The 26859-nt window shown below is 39.1% G+C and overlaps 1 protein-coding gene across 1 annotated transcript in view; it reads left to right on the forward strand.

The window, feature by feature from the left end:
- Window positions 1-26859, forward strand: part of NGLY1 (N-glycanase 1) — a 714901-nt gene that overhangs the window by 428589 nt on the left and 259453 nt on the right. Inside the window, exon 4 of the mRNA XM_044064776.1 lies at window positions 2836-2998. Coding sequence (XP_043920711.1) covers window positions 2836-2998 — 163 coding nt within the window. The remainder of the gene's footprint in view (window positions 1-2835; window positions 2999-26859) is intronic.

Consider the following 26859-nt stretch of genomic DNA (forward strand, 5'->3'; position numbering starts at 1 on the left):
CCCAGGGACAGAGGGGGGGGGACTCTAAAGGAAAATGAGACCTCCAGAACCAGGGGTCCAGAGATTCCTTCACTGACGGACCCTATGAGCGCTCCTGAAAGACGGCCCAATTGTCCACCTCTGGAGACAGACAAGGTCATCTATCCCTGCACCACAGAGCCTGGCTTGACATTACAAAAGATACATGAGTGCAGAGGATTATTTCTCATATAATTCCCCCCTTAACAGTAAACAAAATTCCCAATGTTCCACCCAGTCAGAGGAAATTAGCAGCACCAGAAATAAAAAAGCTGCTACAAAAAATGAGTTATCCAAGAGTTCTCCCCAGACCAGAAAGAATCCGGAACTTACTCATGATTCTTTTTAGTGCCAAAGAAAACAAGGGACTGGAGACTAGTTTTGGATCTCTGCAGACTGAACAAATCAGTTCAGTATACAAGGTTTCAGATGGTCACGTTTCAGTCCATTTTGCCTTTCCTGCACAAGGATGACTGGATTTGCTCAGTAGATCTTCAGGATGTGTACGGTCACATAAAAATGGACAGACAATCCAGGAGATATCTACACTTCCAGATAGGAGTCAATCATTACCACATTCAGACCACTGCCCTTTGGCCTCACCACAGACCCCAGGGTTTTCACCAAAAGCATGGCAGTAGTAATAACTCACTTGAGACTACACTGATTTGGAGTGTTTTCCATACCTGGATGACTGGCTCATTACCACTCTGACCAGGCATCTGCTGATCAGAATAAGAGATTATGTACTCCAATTGTGCTCTCACCTAGGCATCACAATCAATCTCAACAAATCTCAACTAGAACCGGCTCCAGTGCTATAATTCATGGGAGCCTTGTTCAACACGGTATCAATGACAGTCTCCCTTCCCTGCCAAGGGTACAAACTATCCAATTTAGAGTAAAAAAGATAATTCAAAGTCTTCACTGTCAGCCCGACTGATTCTACAGGTGTTAGGGTCCATGTCTGCTGCCATAATTCTGGTTTCATTGGGAAGTACTATATGAGGATTCTTTAATGGACCCTGGCAACTCAGTGGTCCATGCTGTACCAACCTTTGTCCACCCAGATCAAAATAACTCAGGCATGCAAAAGGTATGTCAGGTGGTGAATTTTCTCAAAACAGATTTTATAAGGCCACCCTTTTGTACTTCCTTAGCCCAAGGCCATAGTGACCAAGGACACATCCCAATTTGGGTAATGGAGGGCACTTTTTGGGAAAGACAGTCCAAAGCACTTGGTCCTCAGAAGAGGCCAACATGCATATCAATGCCCTAGAAATGAGAGCAATTCTCCTAGCATTGCAAGGTTTCCAAGACTCTCCCTTCAGGTACTATTGTGATTCAGACAGACAATATGTCAGTAGTCTGGTACATCAACAAAGGAGGAGGAACCAGATCTTACCCCTTATTGTCAAGGAGCTCTGAGAGTGTGGCAATGGGCGATCTCATCCAATCGATTTCTGATAGCAACATGCATTCCGGGGAAATCTAATGTGATAGCAGACAATGCTGTAATTAAATCAAAAGGAACTTCAACAAAGTATTAGTTTAAGGGTGTGCACACTTGTGCAACCAGCTTATTGTACGTTTTTTTATTTTTTTATATTTTTCCCTTAACAGATTTGTTTGTTTTTCAATTGAATTGTGCAGGTTATAGGTCACATTAAAGGTGGGAAAAGTTTTGAAATGATTTATTGTGGTCTCATTTTTTTATATCACAAAAAACTGGCATTTTAACAGCGATGTGTAAACTTTTTTACTCACTGTAGCTACACCATACTCTTGCAATATTAGGAAGCATATACTGTAAACAGGATGGGGGTGAGTAACTGTTGTCATACAATATTATTAACAGTATAGCAGTTCTAGGTACAACACCTCCTCCCCCGTCCTTTTCTCCTTGAATATCATCTCCCAGTTACATATTTTTTTTGTTTGTTTAATGTTACTGTTGTGGAGGATATACATCAGGCAACTGGACTGGTGTGCTATACTTGCCTCCGGCATTCTGAACTGTGCGTAGCCCCAGCAAAGTGTAATCACATGCCTCCTTGTTACTGAGCTTTGATACTATGGACATTGGTGGGGAATAACACTGTTTCACATTATCCAGAGATATATGCATCTGTTTATCACAAACTTCCATTTTGCTGCTTTGAGAGAACACAAACTTGGTGACACTGTGCTAAAGGTGTTTCAAATTGTATCTGACTTATAGTGCATTGCGGTTGATGATCCTGGTGGCTGAAAGTGGCTGACAACACCCTGTAAAGTTTTCAAAATGCTTTCCTGATGCTTCATAACCTTTGCTATGCAGTAAGATAACATCTGACGTGCTTTGGATTTTTTAATTGAATTTTGAATATTAAAACAAATTTCTAGCATGTTAAAACTTAAAAAATGAAAAATGGAAGTTTTACAAATATAAACAATGACACAAATAAGAAAACATATTTACATAGCATGTCTGAAAGTAGCTTGGATGTTGGGAACATGCTTTGGATTTCACTGAATAGTAAAACACGAGGTGATATGTTTTCTGCTCACAGAAGCTCTCAGGCTTTTATTTTCCTAGGGGCCTGCTGTATTGTTGCTGCAATGCAATTTTAGTCAGTATTAATGCTGCTTGAAAAGATTAATGTCATTTTATCAGATTCACAGAATTTGATGTTATTTGGAGAGATCTTCAATTTGCCAAGCACATATTCTATATGCAGAAAACTCTACACAGGCTATATCTCATGAGATGTACTTAATGTGTAATATAGATTTCTGATTAAAATACTAATGGTGATGAACTCTTTTTGTGTCAAGGAATCTGAAGTGAAATTTTTTAGAACTCTGCAGACAAACTTCCAACATGTTCTGATGTATGAATCGCCTGCTATCCAACAAAAAGCATTGACCTGCATACCTGTTGAGCGATTGCTAGCAAAGGCGAATGAGAAACTTACACAAGCGAGGGCTGTTGACAAAGGTACTACAGTAGCAGTTAAAGCAGTGTTATTTGCTAATTAATGCAGTGTGAAATTCTCAAGCACTTTTTTGGCATACCTTATTTCTGATGCAAACTGTTCTGATGTGTTGACTGCTTCTGGTATTGTAGAGTTTATCAGCCTGTTAGTTGACAAACAGTGATTTCAGTGGTAGCAGCAGGTTGTTGTCACTTCAGGAATTCACAGTGTTTAACATTTGATGTAGGAAGTCCTGGAGACAACTGAACTGGAGTGTCTGGAAAACATCAAGGTAAATATTTTAATCGGGGACAACAGCATTGAGGTTTCTGAAGTTGAGAGTGACCCTGTAGTCTATTTGCTGACATTAGCTAGCCTGAAACTGCTTTCTATGTACGTTTTCTTGACTTGAGTTTTGAAGTCTGTATGCACTTGTTTAATCCTTATTTAGTTTCTCAATTATTTTGCATATTTTCTTTCAATTTGCTGAATGTTCAGCATAAGGATCATTGTTATGGGAGTTACAACTGTGACAAAGTCTCAGTCTTCAGGTAGATGTCTTTGCCCCATTCTTTTTAAAAGTGGGGGAATAAGTACAGTGTTTACAGTCTGAGTTACCTGCTGTTACAGGGAGCCTGTCTATCAGAGAGAAGGAGAGCGCACACTGCCCGAACTGCTTTCCTGTCAGTAGAAGTGAATGGTCATTTTGCTCTTCTCTGCTCATTTGTCAGGTTTTCAAGCATTTCAGTCTAAATTAAAAAGTGATAATTGTTAACTGTTTCATATTTTTGTTGTATTTACAGTTTCTATTTTGTGTACTTCTTTATTTCCTGGATTCAGTAGTCCCTAATGATGTGCCCTACTAAAATTGCTAACAAATGCTTGGGAAGGCAACTGATTCCCAGAAAGATTTCCACTTTAAATCTTTATTTTGCTAAGGAGAATAAAATAATGCTGACATAATGTGAAGATTATGTAAAATGTAATAGGAAAACTTTAACAAAGAGGGCAGACAGTTTTCTGGCTTTTCTCAAATGCAAAAAATTACAAACCTGAAATTTGTCTTCCCCTTCTCTTATTATGCATTATAGTTCTGCTTGTACTACATGGAAGAAGGCAATATTTAAAAAAAATATATATATATTAAAAGTTCTAAAGAAATGATGTTAAGAAAAGTAAGCATATGAAGCAAGTATCTCAAGAACAGGCACTAGTAGCCACTGTGCTCCAGTGGTATAGAGAGATAAAGTCCTGGCTAAAGCCCAGCCGACCTGGGTTCGATTAGCGGCTCAGGTGACTGATGGCATGGAAGGGAAGGGATGGGCATGCCCATCTTAGGTGGGAGGGCGCTTGTTAATATGCTTTTTAAGGGGAGGCATGGTCTAAAGATGGGAGTTGCCCTCAGATGAATCAATGAACGTGGGGGGGGGGATCATAAATAAAAAAAAAAATCTCCCTGGAGAGAAAACAGATAAGACGAGCCCCCAGGATCCCTAAGGATCCATAGGTAGGTACTAGGCTATCGGCCCGAGGGCCTACATAAGCCTAGCCAACAAGGTTCCCTAGCTTACGCCACCCAGGAAAGTTATTTTCCTGTGCCACTGTTGAGCAGAGACACAGAAGTGATCCCCAGGGTGTATTTCCTTTTCCCATCCAGTCATCAAGATTTTTCTTGAAGAGTGCTAATGAAGAACTTTGCTTGACATAGATGGGTAGCCTGTTCCAGAGTATGATTGCCCCCAACAAAAAAATGGAGTAAGTCTTGGGGGATATAAGAGTAGCTGGTAGATCTGTCATGGACATGGGGCACTGTGGGTTAAGGCATTCAACAATGAAGTCTTTGGGGACAAAAAAAAAACAACCACTTTTGACCAGTACCCATTTATACAGATGAGAGAGCATGACTATTGGCTGATAGATCTAATACTTGCTCCCCCAGCATTTTTAATTTTCACACAATATTCCTCATTCTCCATACTGGTCTACTAGTTACGAGGGGTACACTGGTGAAGTTGCACTACAAGAACAATTCAAAATGGTCATCAATATGACTCCCAATTCCTGGAGTTTTAGTACTGCTCATGAAATGGCTTCAATTCAGATGATTGATCCTTGTCATCTGGCAAGGGATCATGTCTTTTCCAGGCATTGCTAGAGGTGCTGTTAAATTCCCAGGTCTTAAGGTTGTGCCCATTAACAACACTTGTATTCCTGTGGTGATTTTAAGGGGCAAAGGTTTCCAGAATATGTGAAACATATGTCCAATGTGGTACTTTGTTTAGAACAGATATCTGTTTTATGGGTGCTCAAGAATCAAACCTCTGAGAGAGAAATGTTGCCATTGTTTATGTGTTTTATGATCACAGTTATGCACATGAGTACTTTAATTTACACAAAGTACACATGTAGATTTCAAAAGAGTCTATAAAATATATTTATTTTCCTGGAAATTATGACAAGAGTCAGGGTTCTATTGTTAACCAGTCTGTCTTACAGGTCTTAAGACAGTCCACCCTGTGAGGACAAAGTTTTGAGAGGTAGTTACAAACTCTAAGGTGGAAGATCGCCCTTCCTCACTTTCTCCATTGCTGCATTCTGAGGAGATTGTTTCAGCAATGAAGGAAAAACTACAATTAGAGGTTTTAAAAACTGACCTCCCCCAAAAAGAAATGTGCGTCTCAGTTGATATTTCAGGTTCCTAAGCCTTTTGGCTATTACTTATGTTGTACCAGTCTTTTAAGATGCATGTAAGGGAGATTCTAAGCAGATAGACTCCCAGTCTGGAGATATTTTTATACAGTCTAGGAACAGCAGGTTTTCCAGTGGAAAACCCTATGAGTTGATACCAGTGTTGTTTTGATTTGCCTAAAGAGTCTGAAAATCCACAGCCCTAAACTGCCTTGCCAACTGACAGAGCAAACAGGACAGTTTATAAGTTTGCGAAGAAGGTTTATATTTTTAACTCGGGAACAAGTGGATATCTCAAAGATTGTTCTGTGGCACTTCATTTGGTGACAACTGTTAAGTTGAATGACAGTTTCTTCAAGATTCTTATATGAAACAATCATAATTTATGTGGCAGTTTGAAAACACACCGAAGAACAGTATTATTGTATGATTTGCTGAAATGTCATTGTACATGTGTTTTGTGCTCACAATGTAACAGAGCATTATAGGCTGTCAATGTAGGTCTCCTCTGATTTGGAAAACAAACATTTTTCTTATATGTATCATTTGTGTTTTCAACTGAACTACATTTTTTTTTATAAATTAATCATCAAGAAAAGAGAAAAACACCCATTAGATGTAGCTGCAGGCACCACCACAGAATGACAAATCAAAAACTTGACTGCTGACAAGAACTAAAGAATTCACCCTTAGCATATAAATCAATAGATATATTTATTAAATGTAGCATAAAACAATTCAGTTCTAAAATGCTAACCTTCTACTAATATCATACTCATTTTTTCATCAGACATTGTTTAAACATATTTTCTGTTCCATTTAAGCCCTAATAAAGAATGTATCGCAATATTAATATTCACCAAGCTTTGCAGGAGATTATTCGTCTTAGGAACAATACATATTTTAACACTAACGCCGTGCATTATGCTTTCTTCTTCCTTTATACTTCATAATTCTTTTTTCTAAGCTAGATGTGATAGAGAGAGGCTACAGTCTCATAAACCCACCACTGCGACCAATTAATATGTGATAAACTGGACTGTAATCTGAACCATTGCTACTTGTTTAATTTGGCTGCATGATCTGCATCACTGACCATAATATAATATGACAAGGGGGAAGCAGACTTCAGGCAGCAGTGTGGATTTATTGTACAGTCTAAAGTAGTAAGCAACTGCTGCCATACCCAAAGATGCTTTCCACTGTACAGCTGTGTATCAAAGTTATAATCACTGGCTCCACAGGCTTTTTACCCACTTAGGTTCATAGGTAAGTACTAGGCAATCAGTCTGCAGACAATTAAAAGTCTAACCAAAAAACAATTTTCAAAAGTTTTCTCCTGCCTCACTGAGGGCAAGACAAGATCTTTTAAGGCTAGACACAGATCTCCTTGGAGGAATCTATAAGGAAATGAATACAGAGAAAGGGCTGACATTCTCTCCTGATAACTAAGATTTTTTGAGGCCATTGATTTTTTTTTAATTATGAATCTCTGAGATCTTTCAAATTGAGTGATATCTTTAAACAAATACATCTCAAAAGGGGCATTTTATTCAACAGTGGGCCTGATAAGATTAAAGGCAAATTAGGACTTTTCTGGATCTACTGCAGAGCCATGATGGTCAAACAATAAGGAGGAATCCCTAGATCCCTTATGGCAGTCTCAGTTTAGAGGTATGTAAACATGTTTCAATTACCGAATTGAACTGCACTACATTTTTTTTTCAGATTTCATTTAAAAAATGAACTGCACTACAATTTTTTTCGGATTTCATTTCAGAGCATTGCCCTCACAGCAAATGTTAACTTGATCTAACCCATTTTGGAGCAATTGTGAGTCATGGAAGGTAAAATAACACTCAATTTACTGTGGACAAAAGTGTTGGGCTGGAGGTCTGAGAAATAGATGCCAAATAGAAGATGGTGGAACACTGAGCACTGCAGTATACCACATGGGTTCTGTCAGACAACCAGTTAGCTATCCATTGCATAACATATGGATTTATATTCAGATTTACAATTATGTCAATACCGTTTGCATGGGGAATAGTGCCAAATGCAGTGGTCAGGTACAGATATGTTGTATTTACTGGATAACCATATCCAGGTATGAACCACTGTTCAGCAACATAGATTATCCTGCCTATGGTAATATCTTTGGAAAAATGTGCTGCAGCCAGTTTCTACGATTCCTCACCCCCCATTTTCTGGAAAAATCCATTCCATGTGTTATTCCAAGCAATCCAAGACATCAGCTATGTCTTGCCTTTCCTTTCAATTAAACTGAGCCAATGCTTCTGTTAGAGTGAGAAGCAAAAATTACTCATGTTTTTTTTTTTATTTTAGTTCCCAAAAGATGATCATTTCATACCATTCTAGGCTTCAAAAGATGATCATTTCATACCATTCTAGGCTTCAGAAAAGAAACTTGTTACAGTCACAAAAAAAAATCAAAATGTTAATGATACAAACCTTATTCCCCATGCTAATTTAAGGTGCCTTTCTGATCGCTAAGAAGATACAAGTTGCCTGTCTCCACATTCCTTTTCACAAAGATCACAGACAGTACCATTGATTCTGTATTCACAGGTCCCACGTTTTTTCTTCTGTATGCCTTCCTTCTTACCTGCCAACCAGTAGAGCACCCACTCAAACTAGAACCTATTCATTTCCCTGCACTGGGTGTCCCCAGTGCTGGGGTGACAGCCATCTTGACAGGGACCATCATTTAGACAGTCATGGGGGTGGTCAATGCATTCAGTGGCATCCCAGCAGTGAACATTGTATGAAAATGGCCTTAACTCTTCAGTTGGTTAGGGGATCATGTGACCCTTGTGGTCACAGGGGTCATAATACCATCTCAGTTTTAGTGCATGCTCCTGTGTACCTACTCCTTGAAGGCTACAAAGCAACAATTACTTTCTATGTTAAATGCTGGGTCTCAGGTTGCATTTGCATCTTTCTCTGAAGAAACGTGGTAATCCTTGGATGGCTGTGTCCTCCCTACCCTTCCATGCCAGATCTGACTGTTAACCAAGCCACTAACTGAATTTACATCACCTGGGGAGTTCCACTTTCATTTTACTTCCTTGACATTCAAGTTTTCTACTACTTACAGAGTTTTAAAAATATATATACAGCTTCAATATTTACATAGCTCAGATTAGAGGTGGCCTGAACTGTTTATTTATTTAGTTTTTATGACCAGTTCAGTCCTCTAAACCTGTAGCCTTCTATCAGAGAAAGCCCCATGGTGGTCTTTGTAAAGACAGGATAAATTTAGCCAGAATACTGAGAAGATTCACATCCCTCTTTTCTGGTTTCATAGAGGAGAGAATGAATGGCTGATACGGTTGAAGCAGTTAAAACCCTTGTTGTCAGTATGTACAACTAAGTGCCAGTGAGGATCTCATAAAAAGGAGATACTGGAAAATAATGAGAACTGGTCTCTGAAAAACAGAAGGTTGATATTATTTGGAAATGTAAACTGAAAGACTACATATTGAGCAGATGACTGGAATGGTTGCTGTGTGTTTATGACAAGTTATCATATCCTGGTCTGGCATTGTAGAATGTTACAGAACAGATCAGGAAGGTTAAACAAGTGGAAGTGTGCATCTGTCAGGTGAGGAAGATGGTAGACACACAGAAGTGCTTGCTGGGTGTGGTATTATGTAGAAATATAGAGATGAATTACAGAAGGAAAGAGAAAATGATAAGATAAATTGAACAGGTGGCAGCCTCTTACATAGAGATGGTTTAGGGACAGAAGGAAGCCTGAAACTGCAAATGAAAGGAGACGTGAAATGGGAATAAAACAACTTACAGCTGTAAGAATGAACACAACCAAAATAAAATGGAAATGTGAAGAGACTGTATAATTCAACAGGCATTTGTAAAGCTTTTAAGAAATGTAGCTAAAAATATAGGAACAATTATAAGGAAAAGAAGACATTTGCAGATGTGGCCTTTGAGACTGTTAAATATGTGATTTATTTAGTTTTTTAGCTGTTTCGGAAACAAAATTGTAAGACAAAATAGTATTTCAATGGTCCTAAATTGAAGTGTTTGATTATAATTATACAGCAAAGTAACAGAATCCATATCTTTTTTATGAACTCTTAGTAATACTCCATATGATGTTAAACAAAGCTCTGTTTATTTATATTATTTACTGATGTTAGTTTACCAGGGAAGTCCATGTGAGTAATAATTACCCATTGTCAGCTGAGGCCCAGGGAGAAAAGCTCATCAAATATCAAATAAAACAGTAGAAAAGATGTAATTAAAAAGCATATATATACATACAATTTGACTGTTGAATAAATAGGATACAGTAAAGTATGAGGAGACAGCAGTGATATAATAATAAAATAAAAAATACAATTAAGTATGACAATCAGTGTATACAAAAGTATTAGAAGCATAGTCTACTATGCTAGGGAAAAAAAAGATGAAACAGGTACCCCTTAAGAATGGAGATAGGGAAAGTGTTGAAAGGGTATAGATGGATTTATAGACAGATGAAAGGTTAGTAAGAATGTAAAGTATTTCTTGAATTAGGTCATACAGGAGATGTGCAAGGGCATAGTCATGAATTAGTGAGAATCCTTTGAGACAGGACTTAAATGCATGGAAGTATGATATAGTTCTGGTTCCATAGTTTGGCTATGCAGTGTAATGTCCAGTTGTGATTTAAGGGATCTGGATGTTAGTCAAAATAGGTGAGCCATAGAGAAGAGAGGACAAAAAAATAAGAGTTAACCAAGGTTATTCTACTAGGAGTAAAGAATGTTTTGCTGTATATAGTAGATCTAGCTTTTGATGAGTTTTTTTATACAGCTTTGTATGTGAAGATCAAACTTTAAGTTGTCACCTATGGTGACTCCAAGCAATTTGGTATGCGTAACTACTTTGTAGCTGTATTGTTTAGGGAGGTAATATGGAAGTTACCTTTAGCATTGGTATGGGGCTTTGGAAAAAAAAAACAGTAATAGTTTAGTCTTTTTGGGATTAAGTAAAAGTCAGTATTGATGTAGCCACAGTTCAACTGAGTTGAAGGCATCTTGTGCCATGGATTGCAGTTTTTGTGGGCTGCCAGCTGAGCAGATAAGAGTTGAGTCATCAGCATACTGAATAAGGTAAGCTTGCTGAGAGGAGGTATATAGGTTACTGATGAAGATGTTAAAAAGCAGTGAACCGAGAATAGACCCTTGAGTAATACCAGTTTTAACTAGAAGAAAAGGAGAGAGAAAAGGAGGCTGGTTTCAACAGGCTAGAGAGGACATTTTAGTCAGAAGTTTCTCATGTGACACTGTATCAAAGTTTTTTGAGAGATCTGGAAAAACAGAATAGATAAACTTTTCTTGGTGTCTATCCTTATTAATAGTGTCAGAAAAGTTGGGGAGAGCTGCAATGGTGCTATGGCCTGGTCAGAAATCATGTTGTTGTGGGGTTTGGTTATCATTTTGAAAGAGGTACTAAAGGGGTTGCTTATGAATACACTATTCCAGGATCTTATAAAAGGGGGGACAAGATGGCAGTTGGCCTAGAATTGGAGATTTCAGAAAGAGTTACTTCCTTTATGAAGGGGATAATAAAGGACTTTTCCCACAGGAAATGGGGTTATAAGAGATATAAAGAAAATCACATGGTCGCTGAATAGTAATAAATAGACCATTTATGTGGTTGACTATAATTGTGATACAAGGAAGCAAGGTTAAAAACTTATGTTAGAACATTTAAGTTTTTTAGAAGGAGTAAAAATGATGCAACTTATTTTAAAGGAACACATTTATGGCTTTCCAAGATGGCTGCACAGTGAGTTACAGCTTAATTCTAGCTCTCTCAGTGTGAAAACAGAAACTTGGCAAAGAAGGCTGGTGGACTTTTGTGTTTCTGGGTAAATTTCAGTAACTGGCTAGTAAGTGAACTGCCTGGATGCCAGAAAAAAAAAGAAATAAAGAGGACCTAAAGGAAAATCAGCTACAAATGGTGAGGAAAAATACTGACTGGGAAAAGTACTGCAGCTGTTCAGCAAAAAGCAGTGCAAGCTCTAGACATGATTTTCTATAACCTACAGGAAAGCATAAGACAACTGCACACAGACCTGGTTAACATAAATGAAACACTGATGGAGTACATCAACTCAAACAACAAAAGGCTGGAAAAAATAGAATAAGCTTTAAACATATATTCGGATGAGGTAATAAAACTGCAAAAATCACAGGTAGAAATGAATAAAAGACTGGCTGAATAAAAGACTACTAGAAAATAGAAGTTTAAAAAAATAATAGAATTAGAGGATAGTGCATGTACAGAAAACCTTGGAAGGAACAGACAGTATTAATTTTATGAAAGTGTAAATAAGCAACTAGACTGGTATTCCACAGCAGTTGTTGTTAATTGAAAGGGTACATTGTGTGTATGCTCCAAACTTGGCTATGAGAAATCAACCTAGACCTTTAATAGTAATGATGCAGTCCTACCAACAGAAGCATTCGATTCTGATAAAACTGTGGCAGAAGGACAAAGTACTAAAAGTTGGAGACAGCAGAGTGTTTGTGGAGGACGATTACTCATTGTACACCAGGCAGAAGAGGAGTACATTTATCCACTATTCAGGGAATGTTGAGCAGCAGTTGTCAGATTCAAACTGCTGTAACCAGCTATCTTCGAAATAGTCTTCCCTAGAGGGGCAATACGATTTTGTGATTAGGTACATGCTAAGGAGGAAATACAAATGTTTGTCCAACAAAAATGAGCTGTGAAACAGAAGAAGATTCTTTGTCATGTTCTTCTGATAATGAAGACCACAGAGAGTTGTTCCAGTGAAACCTTTTCCAATGTTTCAACAGAAAATATTGGAGAAGAGGAAGGGGGCAAAAAAGTTTACTAGAAGAATCGAGAGTACTTTGGAAATGAAGCAGAGACAGAATTTGGGAAATGGAGATGAACAGAAAGAATGCCAATAACATGGAAACTGACAAATGTGGGATTACAAAGAAATAATTATAGTTGTGAAATATGACAGAACAAGAAAATATGGAAATATTGGACTTTTTTGGACTGCTGGATTTGTGGGGGACTGTAAAGTATATGCCCTACTTCATGTCATTATTGTTCAGAAAAAATACTTGGGGGGAGGGGAAGAGAAGTGAGAAAGTTAACTGTAAGTAAACATTTTTTTTCTTAATAGTACTGATTATGGTGTATATGGTGACCCCTAACCGGGAAAAGCCAAACAACAACAAATGTTTACGGTGTACAATTTTCTTTGCATGCTATAAAGTAAAGTTTTTTCAGTTGTTTTTTTAAGTGTAATGGTGATACTATTGTAAGAGTTTCTCCTGTTTTTTTTTTTCTTTCTCCTTGTTCAGTTTTAAGAAATGTCTATAATGGTTAAAAGAATGGCAAAAGTAATGACAAAAATCGATAGATATGGATTATTGTGGTTTTTATGGAGGGGAGGCAAACATTTGACAACATTAACTGAACACTGATGATCCACAGGGAAGCAGAATGTAAGGAATTACCACTGGTGTTGGTGGGCCTTGATATAAAGAAAGCAATTTTCAGAGTAACACGGACTTTATGAGCAGAGCAATGGAGCATTTGCATTCCCTGATAAAATTATAAGGTTGATTATGGGGATATATGAGGAACTGGAGGCAAACATTAAAGTGGGTGGGTTCCTCTCTGATAATTTCTGCTTGAGCAGAGGTACCAGGCGTGGGTGTCCTCTTTCCCCTTTGTTATTTGCATTATGTTTAGAACCATTGAAAAAGAAAATAAGAAACTCAGAAATTCAAGGATATAATTGGTATGGTAGTCAAGAAAGGCTGGCTCTATTTGTAGATGACATTATTTTATACCTGACAAAACCAGAAAAGGACATTACAGTGTTGTGGAACATTTTGAGACAGTTTCATATCTTTTTGGGTTACAAAATGAATGAAGCTAAAACAAAGGAAATAGCAGTAAATTATATGTACCGGCACACAAATTGGTTCAGCAGTGTCCATATTTATGGGGACATGATAAAATTAAGTTTTTAGGAGTGTGGATTAAAAATTATTCCAGTGTGGCAGCTAAGGATATGTGGGAAGTGACTAAATAAAAGATAGTACAAAAACTGAAAAATTGGAAGAGTTGTTATATGGATACAGATAATAAGATACAAGCAGTTAACATGTTTTTAGTCCCCTTAGTCTTATACACAGGTCAGGCATATTTTTTATCAATCAGATACGTTGTAGATAACAATTAAAAAAGTGCTAAAGGATTTTGTCTGGGAGGGGAAGACAGCAAGAGTCAAGTGGGATAAACTGATTCTTCCAACAAAGCACGGCGGACTGGGATTACCCGATTTGAAGGGGTATTTCAGAGCTACACAGTTAGGCTCCTATACATAGCAAAACTAGAAACCTATAATTCAAAGTGGAAAGGGATGATGATGAAACGAGGCAAAGCTGAAGAAACAAGGAGGGACTGTGATTTTGGATGCAGCTGTTTAAGGAGAATAACAGTAATCATACAGAATGTTATATTCATAAAGTAGCAGAAAGTATTCTAAAAACTAAGCCAACATGGGAGTGGAGAAAGGAGATTCTACCAATAGTGATGACTGCAATTATGGACACAACAACAGACAAGGAGAGCTGGAATTTAATGGAAAAAGCTGACAAAAGAACCAAGGTATTGAGAGCAAATAATTAGACATGAAAAGGTAATAGAATGGGAAGAGGCCAAAAAATTATTTGGACTGCAGGTTAGAGATTGCCTATACTCTGATATCAATCCTTTATGGGGAAGGCAAAGAGAAAGAAATAGGGCGACTCCTAAATGAAGGACCAGAGTTTTTAGTAGAATCTAGAACAGAAGCTGCTGTTAAAAAAAGAATAATTAGTAGAGCATATAAAATGTTGCATGATAACTAAAAGAATCAATCAAGAATCAATCAGTGGAGGTTAGAAAGGACTGGGAGGAGAGATTGGATAAGCAATTTACAAAGAAACAATGGGGATATATGTATGTCTCCCGCATATGCAGCAAAATCTAGAAGATGTAGGATTTTTGCTAGGAAATGTTTACATGGACATTTTTATACCCCAAGTAGACTCCAGAGAATTTTTCTTCAGGTGGACAGCAAATGTTGTAGGTGTGATGGGGAAGAAAGAGGTAATTAGGAACATATTTTCTGGGAGTGTAATGAGTTGGCAGACTCTAAAGATTCCCTGCAGACTGCTCTGTCACAGATACTGGTTGAGAAAATTGGTGTAACTAGGGAAATTATTTTTTCTAAGCTGTGATTTAAATCGGAATTGCCTAGACGTAGTAAGGGCTTGCTGAGTCTAATTATGGTGGCTGCCTAAAAAGCAGTTTACTAGAAAATGAAAATCGAAGTCTAAACCAAGTGTACCAGAAGTTGTGAATATAGTAACAGAGATAAAACAACTGGAATCGTGATCTTTAAAAAAGGATAGGAGCAAATTACATGGGTAAAATAGGAATTGTGGGAACAACACATATAGGGAAGGAGTTACGTTTAAAATAAAGCAGGACTTGAATGAGCTATGTAATGTTTGACTGACAATGATTGAGTAGATTATAAATTATGTTTGCAATTAGGATTATGTCAGTATGGTTTGTGATGTAAAATGCTTGTAGCTGGGATTATATCAGTATGATTTGTTTTCATTTTTACAAATGTATGATTGCCTATGTCAGAAGTGTCAATTTAATAAAGATGTTTCTTGTTCAAAAAAAAAAAAGGAATACATTTACATAAATGGATCACGTATTTAATTCACAAGGTGAGATTACAAATGGATTTTCAGATCATGGCACAGTAGTAGTAGTAACAGTAGAGACAGGAGAGCATAAAATGAAAAATAATTAGATAGATTTTAAGTCAATAAACTGTAAGATATGTAATGTGTATTCAGACTATTTACCTGTAACATCTGGGACCAAAGTTGTTCAGTCTTGTTTCTTTCTAGTATCCCAAGGAAAAATAGATTGCAAAACTGTTTTTTATTACACAAAAGACTGATGCCGAAGATCTTAACACATACTTACAACTGTTTTGCAAGTGGTCTGTAGATACTGGACTAAAATTTAGATGCAATGTTGCCTGCTCTGTTTGGTTCAACCTGTGGGTCTTTGGATCCAACACCTCCCCATTCCTCACCCTAATCCTCAGATCTAGTTTGCCACCATTCCAGTCAGCAGCTCAATCTTGGCTCCTCTTGGTGTATCCTTTGTGGTAACCTAGTGTAGTGTTTTTTTGGTATGAGATTTCTTCTTCCATTACCCTGGCATGCATTTAGTTTAGTTTTTGTGTATGTCAGTTAGATAGAACGGTAGGTTTGTTGAGGGCTTTTTTCCCCCCATTAACTGTCTTTGTCATCCATTAGGACTTCCAGCCTTCTGGTGGGGTGGGGTTTCCCTTAGTTAGTAGCGTGTGTTAAGTCTTTTTTATTCTTGTTGTTAGTAATTGTGGTCAGCGGGTTTTCCTGTCCGTTTTACCTGTTTTTTTTGTCTAGTTATGGATAAGGCCTTTAAGAAGTGTGTGGCCTGCGGGCACAAGTTGCCTTCACAGGATGCATAACTTAAATGTGTTTATTGCCTGGAAGCACTGCACCTGGGTTGCACAATCTGTGAGGAGTTTGGTTCCAGGGCTGTCAATGAACGTAGAGTCAAGTTGGTCCTCAAGGACTTTTCCCCTCTGGATCTCCTTCTGTTCCTTCTTCCTCAATTCCGAAGGCTCGGTCCAAGAAGCACTGGCCACAGGACTCCAGGTATTCTGAAAAATATCAGAAGAGATCCTTGTCTTCTTATGCTCCCAGTCCTTCTTCCTTCAGCTTGATGGACCTGAAAATCCCCCCATTGCCGACATTGGCTCCGACCCCCTCGGTGCTGATTTCCATCAGTGCCAACAACCAGCAAGGCTCCAACTCCAAGCCTTCCAAGTCCCCTTCTGGAAGGACAGCTTTCCCATTGTTGCCCTCCACTCCAACAGAGCCGTCACTGGAGTCTTTCCCTTCCCCACCCTGGTTCCGAACATCTCTGGCTTGGATCTTGCAGACTGGCTTGTCCTCCTCCAATCAGCCTTCAAAGCCGCCATTGATGGCATTGTCCATCTGGTCATAGAGGTCAGTAGACAGCAATAAAACTTAAGATTTGGAGCAGGTGATGAGGTTCATTTTGCAGACACAGATGCAATTAGGCCTTATCCCTTCTGGTCCAGGTCTGGTACCAGAGCCCTCGGCTCCATATTTTTGGCTTCCTGCATTGGCCCCTTTGGATCTGAGATCTTTGGTCCTGGCTGCTTTCCCACTCATTGGATTAGATCCAACATGGCCATCTTTGGCTCTGACTCATTCCTAGCACAATAGGTATACATATGACTTAGTTTTCATCCATGTGTTAATTTGAGATGCCCATCACTGGATTATATGAATTCTCTCTAAATCATTTCAGTCAGGTTCCAGTTTTTCTATGATGAATGTGCAACTAGCGGCCATCTCCAGCTTTCATGTTAACAGGGATAATGTGCCTCTGGATTCCCTCAAGATTTCCAAGGCATTCTTCAAGGGTACCTTTTTGCTGTCTCCCCCAGTTCTGAATCCATTTCCTCCCTGGGATTTTTCTTTTGTCCTTGCAGGCCCTTCATTTGAACCTTCAGCTACTTCTGATTTGAAGCCCGTGTCTTGGAAAACTTTTGTTTTTGGTGGTGGTTACTTCCGCAAAGGGGGTTTTCAGAGTTGCAAGCTCGTGATTCTTCACCTCCTTATTTGGTGCTCCTTAAAGACAGGATTTCTCTTTGTACAAACCCTTCTTTTCTGCCCAGATAGCTTCCAAGGACATCCTTAGCAGTTCTGTTTATCTTCCTGTGTTTTCCCTAATTTCTCCAATAAAGGTGAATACATTTTGCATTATGGGGATTTACATAGGCAGCTGAGATTTTATTTGAACAAAACCAGAAAATCCAGTCATCTGTTTGTCTCCTTTTCAAAATCCAGGCTAGGCTCACCTGTGTCTAAAGTGAGTTTATTTAAGTGGCTGCCAGATTGTATTTTGTTTGCATATTCTTTGAAAGGCAAGACTCTTCCACACAAACCTAAGGGTCATTTGAGAAGGACTAAGGCTACTTCTACGGCTTTCCTTTCTAGAGTGTTAATGGATGATATTTGTACAGCACTTAGCTGAGTCACAACACTTTTGCGTAGTATTGTAAGCTGGATATTTAATCTAGATCCAGGGCTTCCTTTGGGTCCACTGTGGAATATTCCTCCTTAGTTCCTCCAGAAGAATTTTATTGTGGCTGGGGACAATGTCCCACAGGTTGAAGCTAGACAACATTGGATATAAAAGTTATGTATTTACCATAACAATAGATCTGTGTTGTCTGTCAACCTGTGCCCCCTCCTGCTCCCTCCTTTGGTTGGTATGGCAAACGTACCCTTTTTGTGATGACCAGACAACGGAGGTCATCTGCACTTTATTTTTGGAATTCTGCATCCTCCTTGGTTGGTGAACCTTTATAGAATATATATATTGAAAATGGTTGTCATGGAGCAAACTCGATCTGAGGATTAGGGAGTTGTGGGTAAGGGAGGCAGAGCCAAATGAGTTCAAAGTCTGATGGAACTGGTTGATATCAGAAGCACTGAACCAAATGGAGGCCGACAACACAGCTCTATCATTTTGGTAACTACATAGCTTTCATTATTGATACATGATTTTACACTTATTTTCTATCAAAGTTCTAAGATCTCCTACTTATTTTACTTATTTACAGCTTGAAGGGATCAAGGAGTTTAAAGATCTGTGTATTTCTTTAGTTTCAATCCTGTCCTTTAACAATCGTGTTAAGGCTGTTAGTACTGAAGATACTAAATATATGGATAACTTGCCAAGAAATCTTTCAACAAGACATGAGTACTGTATGGTTATGGTATATAAAACCTACAACTGACTTATTATTCAGTATAACAACATATTTTGTACATTTGCCCAATCTCAGTTAAAATGTTGGAAGGTGTTCAAAGGAAATTTTCAGAGACTTTTGTCAAGTAGTAACCTAGACTATGATGCCAGATGTAAGCACTTAAAGCTGTTTTTTCTGATGTAGACATATTCAGGCTAAACGGATATTGGCATACAAAATATTTAATGACCCTTCTTTGCAGTTATTGCACATTATAGACGTATATAATTGTGTAAAGCTGTATATATTATAACTTGAAATTAGTGACGAAACTGGGCAGAACTAGAGTCATGAATTCATACTTTACAGCCAAAGTTACAAATTTGTGGAATAATATTCCAGTTCAGATTAGATAGTCTAGAAGTGTGGAGATTTTTAAAATGAACTCCGACACATGGGCTGCTGATAAAAGTTTTTGTACCATTTCTTGAGAAGTCAGTGTTCCTTGAATGACTGTGAGGACTGAACATTATGGCTAAATTCATGACATTATTACATTTATGAAATATTGAACTTATTTTTAATAAGGATTTAATTCATTTTTGTAACAGACAACCATATAAATGATAATTTATGGAACACGGTAAGAATGTTGAAATTAACTGTATAGACAGTATTATAGATGAGGAAAAGAAAAAGGTTTACAAAAAGATAAGAATTCTGATATAAAGAGACGTTTTATGATTGCTTAGAATGAACCGATTTAGTAAATGTAAGAGAGAATGAATACTTTTGAATTAAAAGCCAAGAGTGGTGGAAGGAGAAGAGTCCAGCAGCCATTGAAGAATGGTCCTAGCACAGCCTGACCTGAACCTAGGAAGTAATCAGGCTTACAGTGCTTTGTGAAGGTATGGGCAGAGGACTGAAGAACGGTCCTAACACAGCCTGACCTGAACCTAGGAAGTAGTCAGGCTTACAGTGCTTTGTAAAAGTATGGGCAGAGGACTGAAGAACTGTCATAGCCTAGCCTGACCTGAACCTAGGAAGTAATCAGGCTTACAGTGCTTTGTAAAAGTATGGGCAGAGGACCAAGTAGCAGCTTCTAGAATACTTCTACAATCCAACCCTTTCCAAAAAGTCATAGATGAAGCCAAAGCCTTGGTAAAGTGGGCCTTTACCCAGCCTGGAATAGTTTTGTTATTGTGACAAAAGGTGATAGTCTTAGACAGCCATTTGGAAAGAGTCTGTTTTGACACGGGTTGTCCCCTCTTACCTTTATAAGAAATGAACACTTGATTCAAAGATCTGAAAGAAAGAATGGGAATAGAAAAAGTTTAGAAATATTTTTCTATGTTTTACAAGGTTACTTGAAAGGAAATAAAGAACATAGAAATGTTGAGTATACAGGAATGACAATATTTATAAAAAAAAGGCGTCATCATAATTTTAAAATCTGTGATTGGTTACAGACTAAAAGTATTGACAAGAGTAAAGCAACCTAAGTTGGTGAACATTTAGTGTAAAGGCTGGTTCATAAAAGAACCATGAAGCTTAGTTAAAAGGTAATGTTATAAAACAAATAATGTGGTTTAGATACGTAACTGAATAGTTAAACTTGAGAAAGGTGTGTATGTATTATAAAAGATTTAAAAAAAAATAAAATATTTTATAGAACATGAAGACATGATTAAAAAATCGTAAGCCATGAATGTTAGCTACAGTAGTGTGAACAATGAGATGTATGAGAAAGTTGTAAGACTAAAGATCAATCACTTTACTGGAAAATGATGTAAAGTAAAAGGAAATTAAACAAGGCTAATGTACAGCAGTGTAAAATCTTACCATAACAGTGGATATCCTTCTTTTCACTGTTACAGTATTTATTACATAAAGAATATCCTGCCAAGGATAGCCCAACATCTCGCTAGTATACTAAAGCCTTTATATCTTCCCAGCATCGTACATTAGCTGCATGCTCCCTGCCCAAGCATAGGGCAGAAAAGTGACGTTTGCATGCTGAATACTCAGAACTGAAGTGCCCCATGAGAACCAGAGCAACTCCAGGAGAAAGGAGAACATGCACATCCAGGAGAAAAGTGAAAGTAGGGCAAGGTGGTAAAGCTCCTTCAGCCTAGAAAATGTTCCTAACAGGAGGAGGATAAATAAGGGGGCAGGATAGAGGGTCTGAATGGTGCAACACTGAAAGGAAGGACAACTACTGTTACGGTAAGATTTTTATAGAACCATACTATGTCATTCCATATCATTTTTGCAGTATTCAATACATAACGTAGAGTACCAAAACCATGGTAAACAATGGGAGAAGGAAGGCACAGAGGAGCCCTCCACAAACCCATGCAGGATAGCCCTAGCAAATCCTGCCATGGCTCTGAAAATTACACCTGATTTGTAATGTTTAGTAAAAGTGGGGACAGAAGACCAGGTAGCAGCTTCCAGGGTAGCTCTACTATCTAAACCCTTGAAGAAGGCTCCAGAAAAGGCAACTGCCCTTGCAGAATGAGCTCAAACTGAAGCAGAAAGCTGTTTACTCATGAAAAAAATAAAATAAAATGGCCTTAGAAGTCCAGGAGGAGATGGTTTGCTTAGAAACTGCCAAACTCAATGCCCTGGAATGAAGGACACATTTAAGGAATTGTTGGAACTCAAAATGAGAGGCCAAATGACAGTTCAAGGGCAGACAAGCAGTGACTGCTGACAACTGAGATTTAACAGAATATGCCAAGCCAGCATGGAGCAGTTCACACAAGTAAGAAAGGATCTTGGTGATGCTTAAGACATGAAACAGAAAATGTTTTCCATTTGTCCATTTAGGATTTTATGATAGTGGGTTTCCTGGCCTCCTGCAATACCCTAAACACGTCTTGAGAAAAGTGGTGTCTAAATGGGATCAAAATCCTGTCATTATAAGTTTCATCTGAAGAGGAGAAAAGTGAGGGTGAAGGAGAGCTCTCTTGTGTGAGAAGATCCAACCGATCAGTTAACTTGTGTTGATTGCCCCTGGCCAAGTGAAAGAGGAGGGAGAAAAATGCTGTCTGGGACAAAAGATAGTCACCAGCAATATTCTTGGTCTCCTTTCTGATCTTTTGTAGGACCCCTGGAAGTAGAAGAAGAGGAGGGTAAGCATATAGAAACAACCTTTTCCAAGAAAAAGACATGGTGTCCACCTTGTTAGTCACAGATCTTGGGACTCTGGAAAAGAAATGAAGAAGTTGCCTATTCAGAGGAGAGGCAAAATGATCCACTTGAGGATACCCCACCATTGTACTATATCCAGAAACATCTCTCTGTGAAGCACCCATCCATGAGGTTGTGTCCTGGACCTGCTTAGGATGTCTGTCACAAGGTTGAGTTCTGAAGGACTATCAACTGCCTGAGGAGATGTTCTTCGTGTTTCACTGTTGCAGTCATTATATTTGGGTAATCTGCTGGCAGGTTGCCATCAGTCGGCCTGAATAAAAAAGTCTTGGGTCCTGCATTGGTTGCTGTCTCTTCTTCCATGACGTCAGGTCGTCAGGGCTATAAAACATGCAGCCGACACCATTACATCAGTCTTTCTTGCCGTGCGGTGCCCGAAGCAGAAGCAGTTCGCAAGTGTTGGTCGGCCGACTCCTGAAATTTTCGTTTTCAAGTTTCAGAACCGAAGTCTTCAACTAAAAGCTAAGTACCCCATTGGGGAAACTTTTTCTTGCTCCTTACTGATGTCAGTAAAAATTAATAATTGTATTACTTGTGGGAAGCAAATACCTCATAAGGATTTTCATTTGTATTGTATTCCTTGCCTAGGCCCTGACCATAATTTGCCTTGCTGTTGGTTTTGTGCTAAGTTTAACCAACACACTATTAAGCGTCGGTATATTTTTGCTTCTAAATATTTTGGCTCAAGATTTAACTATCCAGAAATGTCGTCGGTTAGCAATCCGACTACCGGAATTCACAAAAAACGCAAAGAAAAAGACAGAGACAGACCGTCGAGGTCCAAAACCGAAGAAGCTTCTCCTAAGCCAGTCGCCGGTTCGCCGGTACTCAGTGAGGTGCTTTTGCAGCCCCTGATGCTTGCTACTTTTGATTTTGAGGCCCATTCGGAGTCCGGTATGCCGCGAGACACTTCAAGTATTGGACCCACGGATGTCTCTCCCTTAGATGGGTCTGGAACCGCTGAGCAGGCACCGGCTTCTGAGGGTGTTTTCAGGCTTAAAGATTTATATATTAAACTGATGCCATCATCAGAAACATGGCCAAAACCAACTTCTATGTCTAAAAAACCGACACATGGGCCACGTGTTCAGGCCCCTATGCCTAAGAAGCAAATTATCTAAATGGCTGAGGATTTAATTACCTTGATCAGGGGTTCCCACCCCTCTCCGGCTAAGAGGCCTAGGCAAGGCACTGATTGTAAATCTTCAGATCAGGTTTCCATTTCTTCTGATTCCTCTTCTGATCAGGAATTTTCTATTCCCCCTTATGAGGACTCTGATGCAGAAGAATCCATCCCTTCTGCTTCTCCTCCTGAAGATTTTTCTTTTGGAGAAACTTTGCATACCTTAAGGGAACATTTTCATTGGGAGAGTCAGGACTTTTCAGAATCCAAAAAGAGGCTTAGGGATTTCCTTCTTCTAACTCAGCATAGGCCTTTGGCTATACCTCCTGTTTTAGACATTGCTGATGATGTTTTCTCAGAATCCAGCATGGCTCCTGATTCCCTGCCTCCGGCTCCTAGTAAGCCAGACAGATATTACGGGGTTCCTGACTCCCACAGGTTTCTTTTTAAAAAACCTACTGCTGATCCTGAAACAATTTCTCAGGGTCCCAAGGGTGTTAAGGCTTCTACTGCTAAAAATACTAACCCTTCTGATAGAGACTCCAGGGCGCTGGATAGATGGGGTAAGAAGGTTTACACGTCTGCAACCCTGGGTATCAGGGCTTTAAACTGCCAATTTCATATGCTTAAATATCAGCAGCATGTCATGGGCTTACTGAAACAGAAAAAGATGTTGATTTCTGACTGTGTGGAAAATAAAGAGTTACAGGATTTATTACATTCAGCTGAACAAGTTGGAAAGGCAAGGTTTTTATTCAAAACTTTTCCTGTTACCCAGAAAAGACAACTCATGGCGTCCAATTCTTGACTTATTCATTCTAAATACTTTCCTGGACATTCCAAAATTCAAGATGCTGACTCTACAACAGTTACTGCCTATGCTGGGCAAGGATGCCTGGTTGGTAACTCTAGACTTAAAAGATGCTTACCTGCATATCCCAATCAGGGAATCTTGCAGAAGATACCTCCACTTCAAAGCAGGCTTTTTGCATTACCAGTTCTCTGCACTTCCCTTTTGCTTATCTACTGTACCCAGGGTCTTCACAAAGTGCCTGGCACCAGTAATTGCATTTTGCAGACAAAGAAACATTCAAATTAATCCTTATCTGGATGATTGTCTAATTCGGGCAGAAAACAAGAACACTCTTCTACAACATCTGGCATTTGTGAAAAGGCTTCTAACATGCCTAGGGTACACCATAATCGAAAAGAAATCACAACTGGTACCCTCTCAAATAATTACATTCCTGGGTGCAATCTTGAATACAACTACCCAGATGGCTTACCTCACACCAGACAAACAAATTCAATTGGTGACATACTTCAAACAAGTAGTCACAAAAACTCAGCTATCTGCAAGACAAATTCTGCAGGCCTTGGGTTTCATGGCTTCCTGCATTCTACTAATTCCATATGCAAGACTGCATATGAGGAAACTTCAATGGTACGTAAAAAGCTTATGGAGTCAACATTGTCACAGCCTGGAAACAATGATTCCTATCATTCCTTGCCTGTAACAGGAGTTCCTATGGTGGGCAGAGGCCTGTCACCAAAACAAGGGACTGTCATTCATTCCACCCCCTGCCACCCAAACCCTGACTACAGACGCATCCGATTATGCTTGGTGGGCCCATCTGGCAGGCAGATGCATTCAGGGCGAATGGAGCCCAAATCAAATGCACCTACATATCAACCAGAAAGAAATGCTAGCTGTACAGAATGCTCTGACAGCCTTCAAGGACTTTCTTCATCCAGGACAACTACTGATAAAGACGGACAACACCACAGTTATGTGGTACATAAACAAGCAGGGGGTACCCACTCCTACCCCCTTTGCAGACTAGCCATGGCTTTGTGGAACACAGCCTTGACTTACCAAATACATCTACAAGCTTAATTCCTGCCAGGAAATCAAAATACTCTGGCAGACGAACTAAGCAGAAATCTTATGTACCCACACGAATGGAAACTGGATCCACAAATCTTCAGCATGTTGACACGAAGATGGGGGAGCCTAGACATAGATCTTTTTGCCTCTCCCCAAAACTATCAGCTGGACAAATTCTGCACAAGAACTCATCACAAAAACGCATGGAAAGTGGATGCTCTATCCTTCAGCTGGAAAAACCTATCAGTCTATGCCTTTCCCCCTCTGCCTTTGCTCTCCAAGATTTTACTAAAAATCAGACAGGACAAAACAAAAATTATTCTGATTGCTCCAGACTGGCCTCACCAACACTGGTACCCACTCCTACACAGTATGTCACACCTTCCTCCGTGGTACCTGCCTCAGACACCTTACCTACTGTCTCAGCAGAACTATCAAATTCTGCACACTCATCTCCAAACTCTGAATATTGCAGCATGGCTAATCAACTAATTTAACCAGTCACATCTCTCAGTAAACCTGTGATGGATGTCATTTTAGAGGCTAGAAGGCCTAGTACTAGAACATCTTATGCTAATAAATGGAAAAGATTCTGTACCTGGAACCAAGCACAAGGAATAAACACAGCAATGCCCAATATTCCTCAGATTCTGCAATATTTAACTGAGATGCTTTACAAGGGCCTGTCTTTTACTTCTATAAAAATCCATGCCTCGGCCATTTCGGCTCATTACAGTACAGAGCATCCTCTCTTTTCTCATCCCCTGCTAAAGCAGTACCTCAGAGGGGCCAAAAATTTGAGACTTCCCAGGAGAGCACCAACTCCTGCATGGGACCTCAATTTTGTGCTGGGAAAACAAACCCTGCCTCCTTTTGACTCAGCTGCTACTGCAGACATAAAATTTCTCTCTTGTAAGACAGCTTTTCTTTTAGCAGTCACTTCAGCTAGAAGGATTTCAGAACTACAGGCTCTCATGGCAGTGGAGCCTTTCATTATCTTTTATCCGGACAGGGTGGCCCTCAGGACCAATCTATCCTTTATGCCTAAGGTGGTATCCAGTGTGGATCTTAATCAGACCATTCATCTGCCAACTTTTTTCCCAAATCCACAGAACAAGGGGTAGCGTATTCTGCATTCATTGGATGTACACAGACAACTAAGATTCTATTTAAACAAGACAAAATCTCTAAGAAAATCTGAGCAACTACTGGTGGCATTTGCTGCAGGGGCAGAGGGAAAGGCTATTTCAAAGCAGACTATTTCAAAATGGATAAGCCATTGTATTCATTTCTGCTACATGCATCATGGTAAACCTGTCCCCAAGGGGATCAGATCCCATTCCACCAGGGCTGCATCTACTTCTGCAGCTTTTCTCAGAGGGGTTCCTACCAGAGACATTCAAGAAGCTGCTACTTGGAGCTCAGTTCATACGTTCACCAATCATTACCATTTACCTCGCTTTTCTAAATCCAGAGCTGGCTTTGCCACTGCTGTCCTGCAGGGCCTTATAGCTGCTCCTAATGCTGTATAATTCCATCCTCCCAACCATAGCTTTGGGATTCTACCCAAAGGTAATGACTGCAACAGTGAAACACGAAGAACATAGTACAGTTGTGTACACTTACCATAAATGTAGATGTTCGAGTGTATTCACTGTTGCAGTCCTAATTACCCGCCAGCCCCCTATTTCTCTCTTATTATACCTCTTTTTTCCTTTACTATGCTCAAAAGCCTTTTTGGTGTATTTGCTTTTAGTTGGAGGTATATTTTTTGTGTTCTAAATTACATGCATATATATATATATATATATATATATATATATATATATATATATATATATATATATTTGCTCCCCATTTGGAGGCCACCTGACATCTGGGACAAGAAAAACTGATTAAAATGGAGTCGGCTGCATGTTTTACACCCCTGACGACCTGATGTCATGGAAGAAGAGACAGCAACTGACGCAGGACCCAAGACTTTGTTATTCAGGCCAACTGAGGGCAACCTGCCAGCAGATTACCCAAATGTAAT

The sequence above is a fragment of the Protopterus annectens genome, chromosome 3.part0, assembly GCF_019279795.1.
Source record: "Protopterus annectens isolate FY-2018-M chromosome 3.part0, PAN1.0, whole genome shotgun sequence".
Classification (NCBI taxonomy): domain Eukaryota; kingdom Metazoa; phylum Chordata; order Ceratodontiformes; family Protopteridae; genus Protopterus; species Protopterus annectens.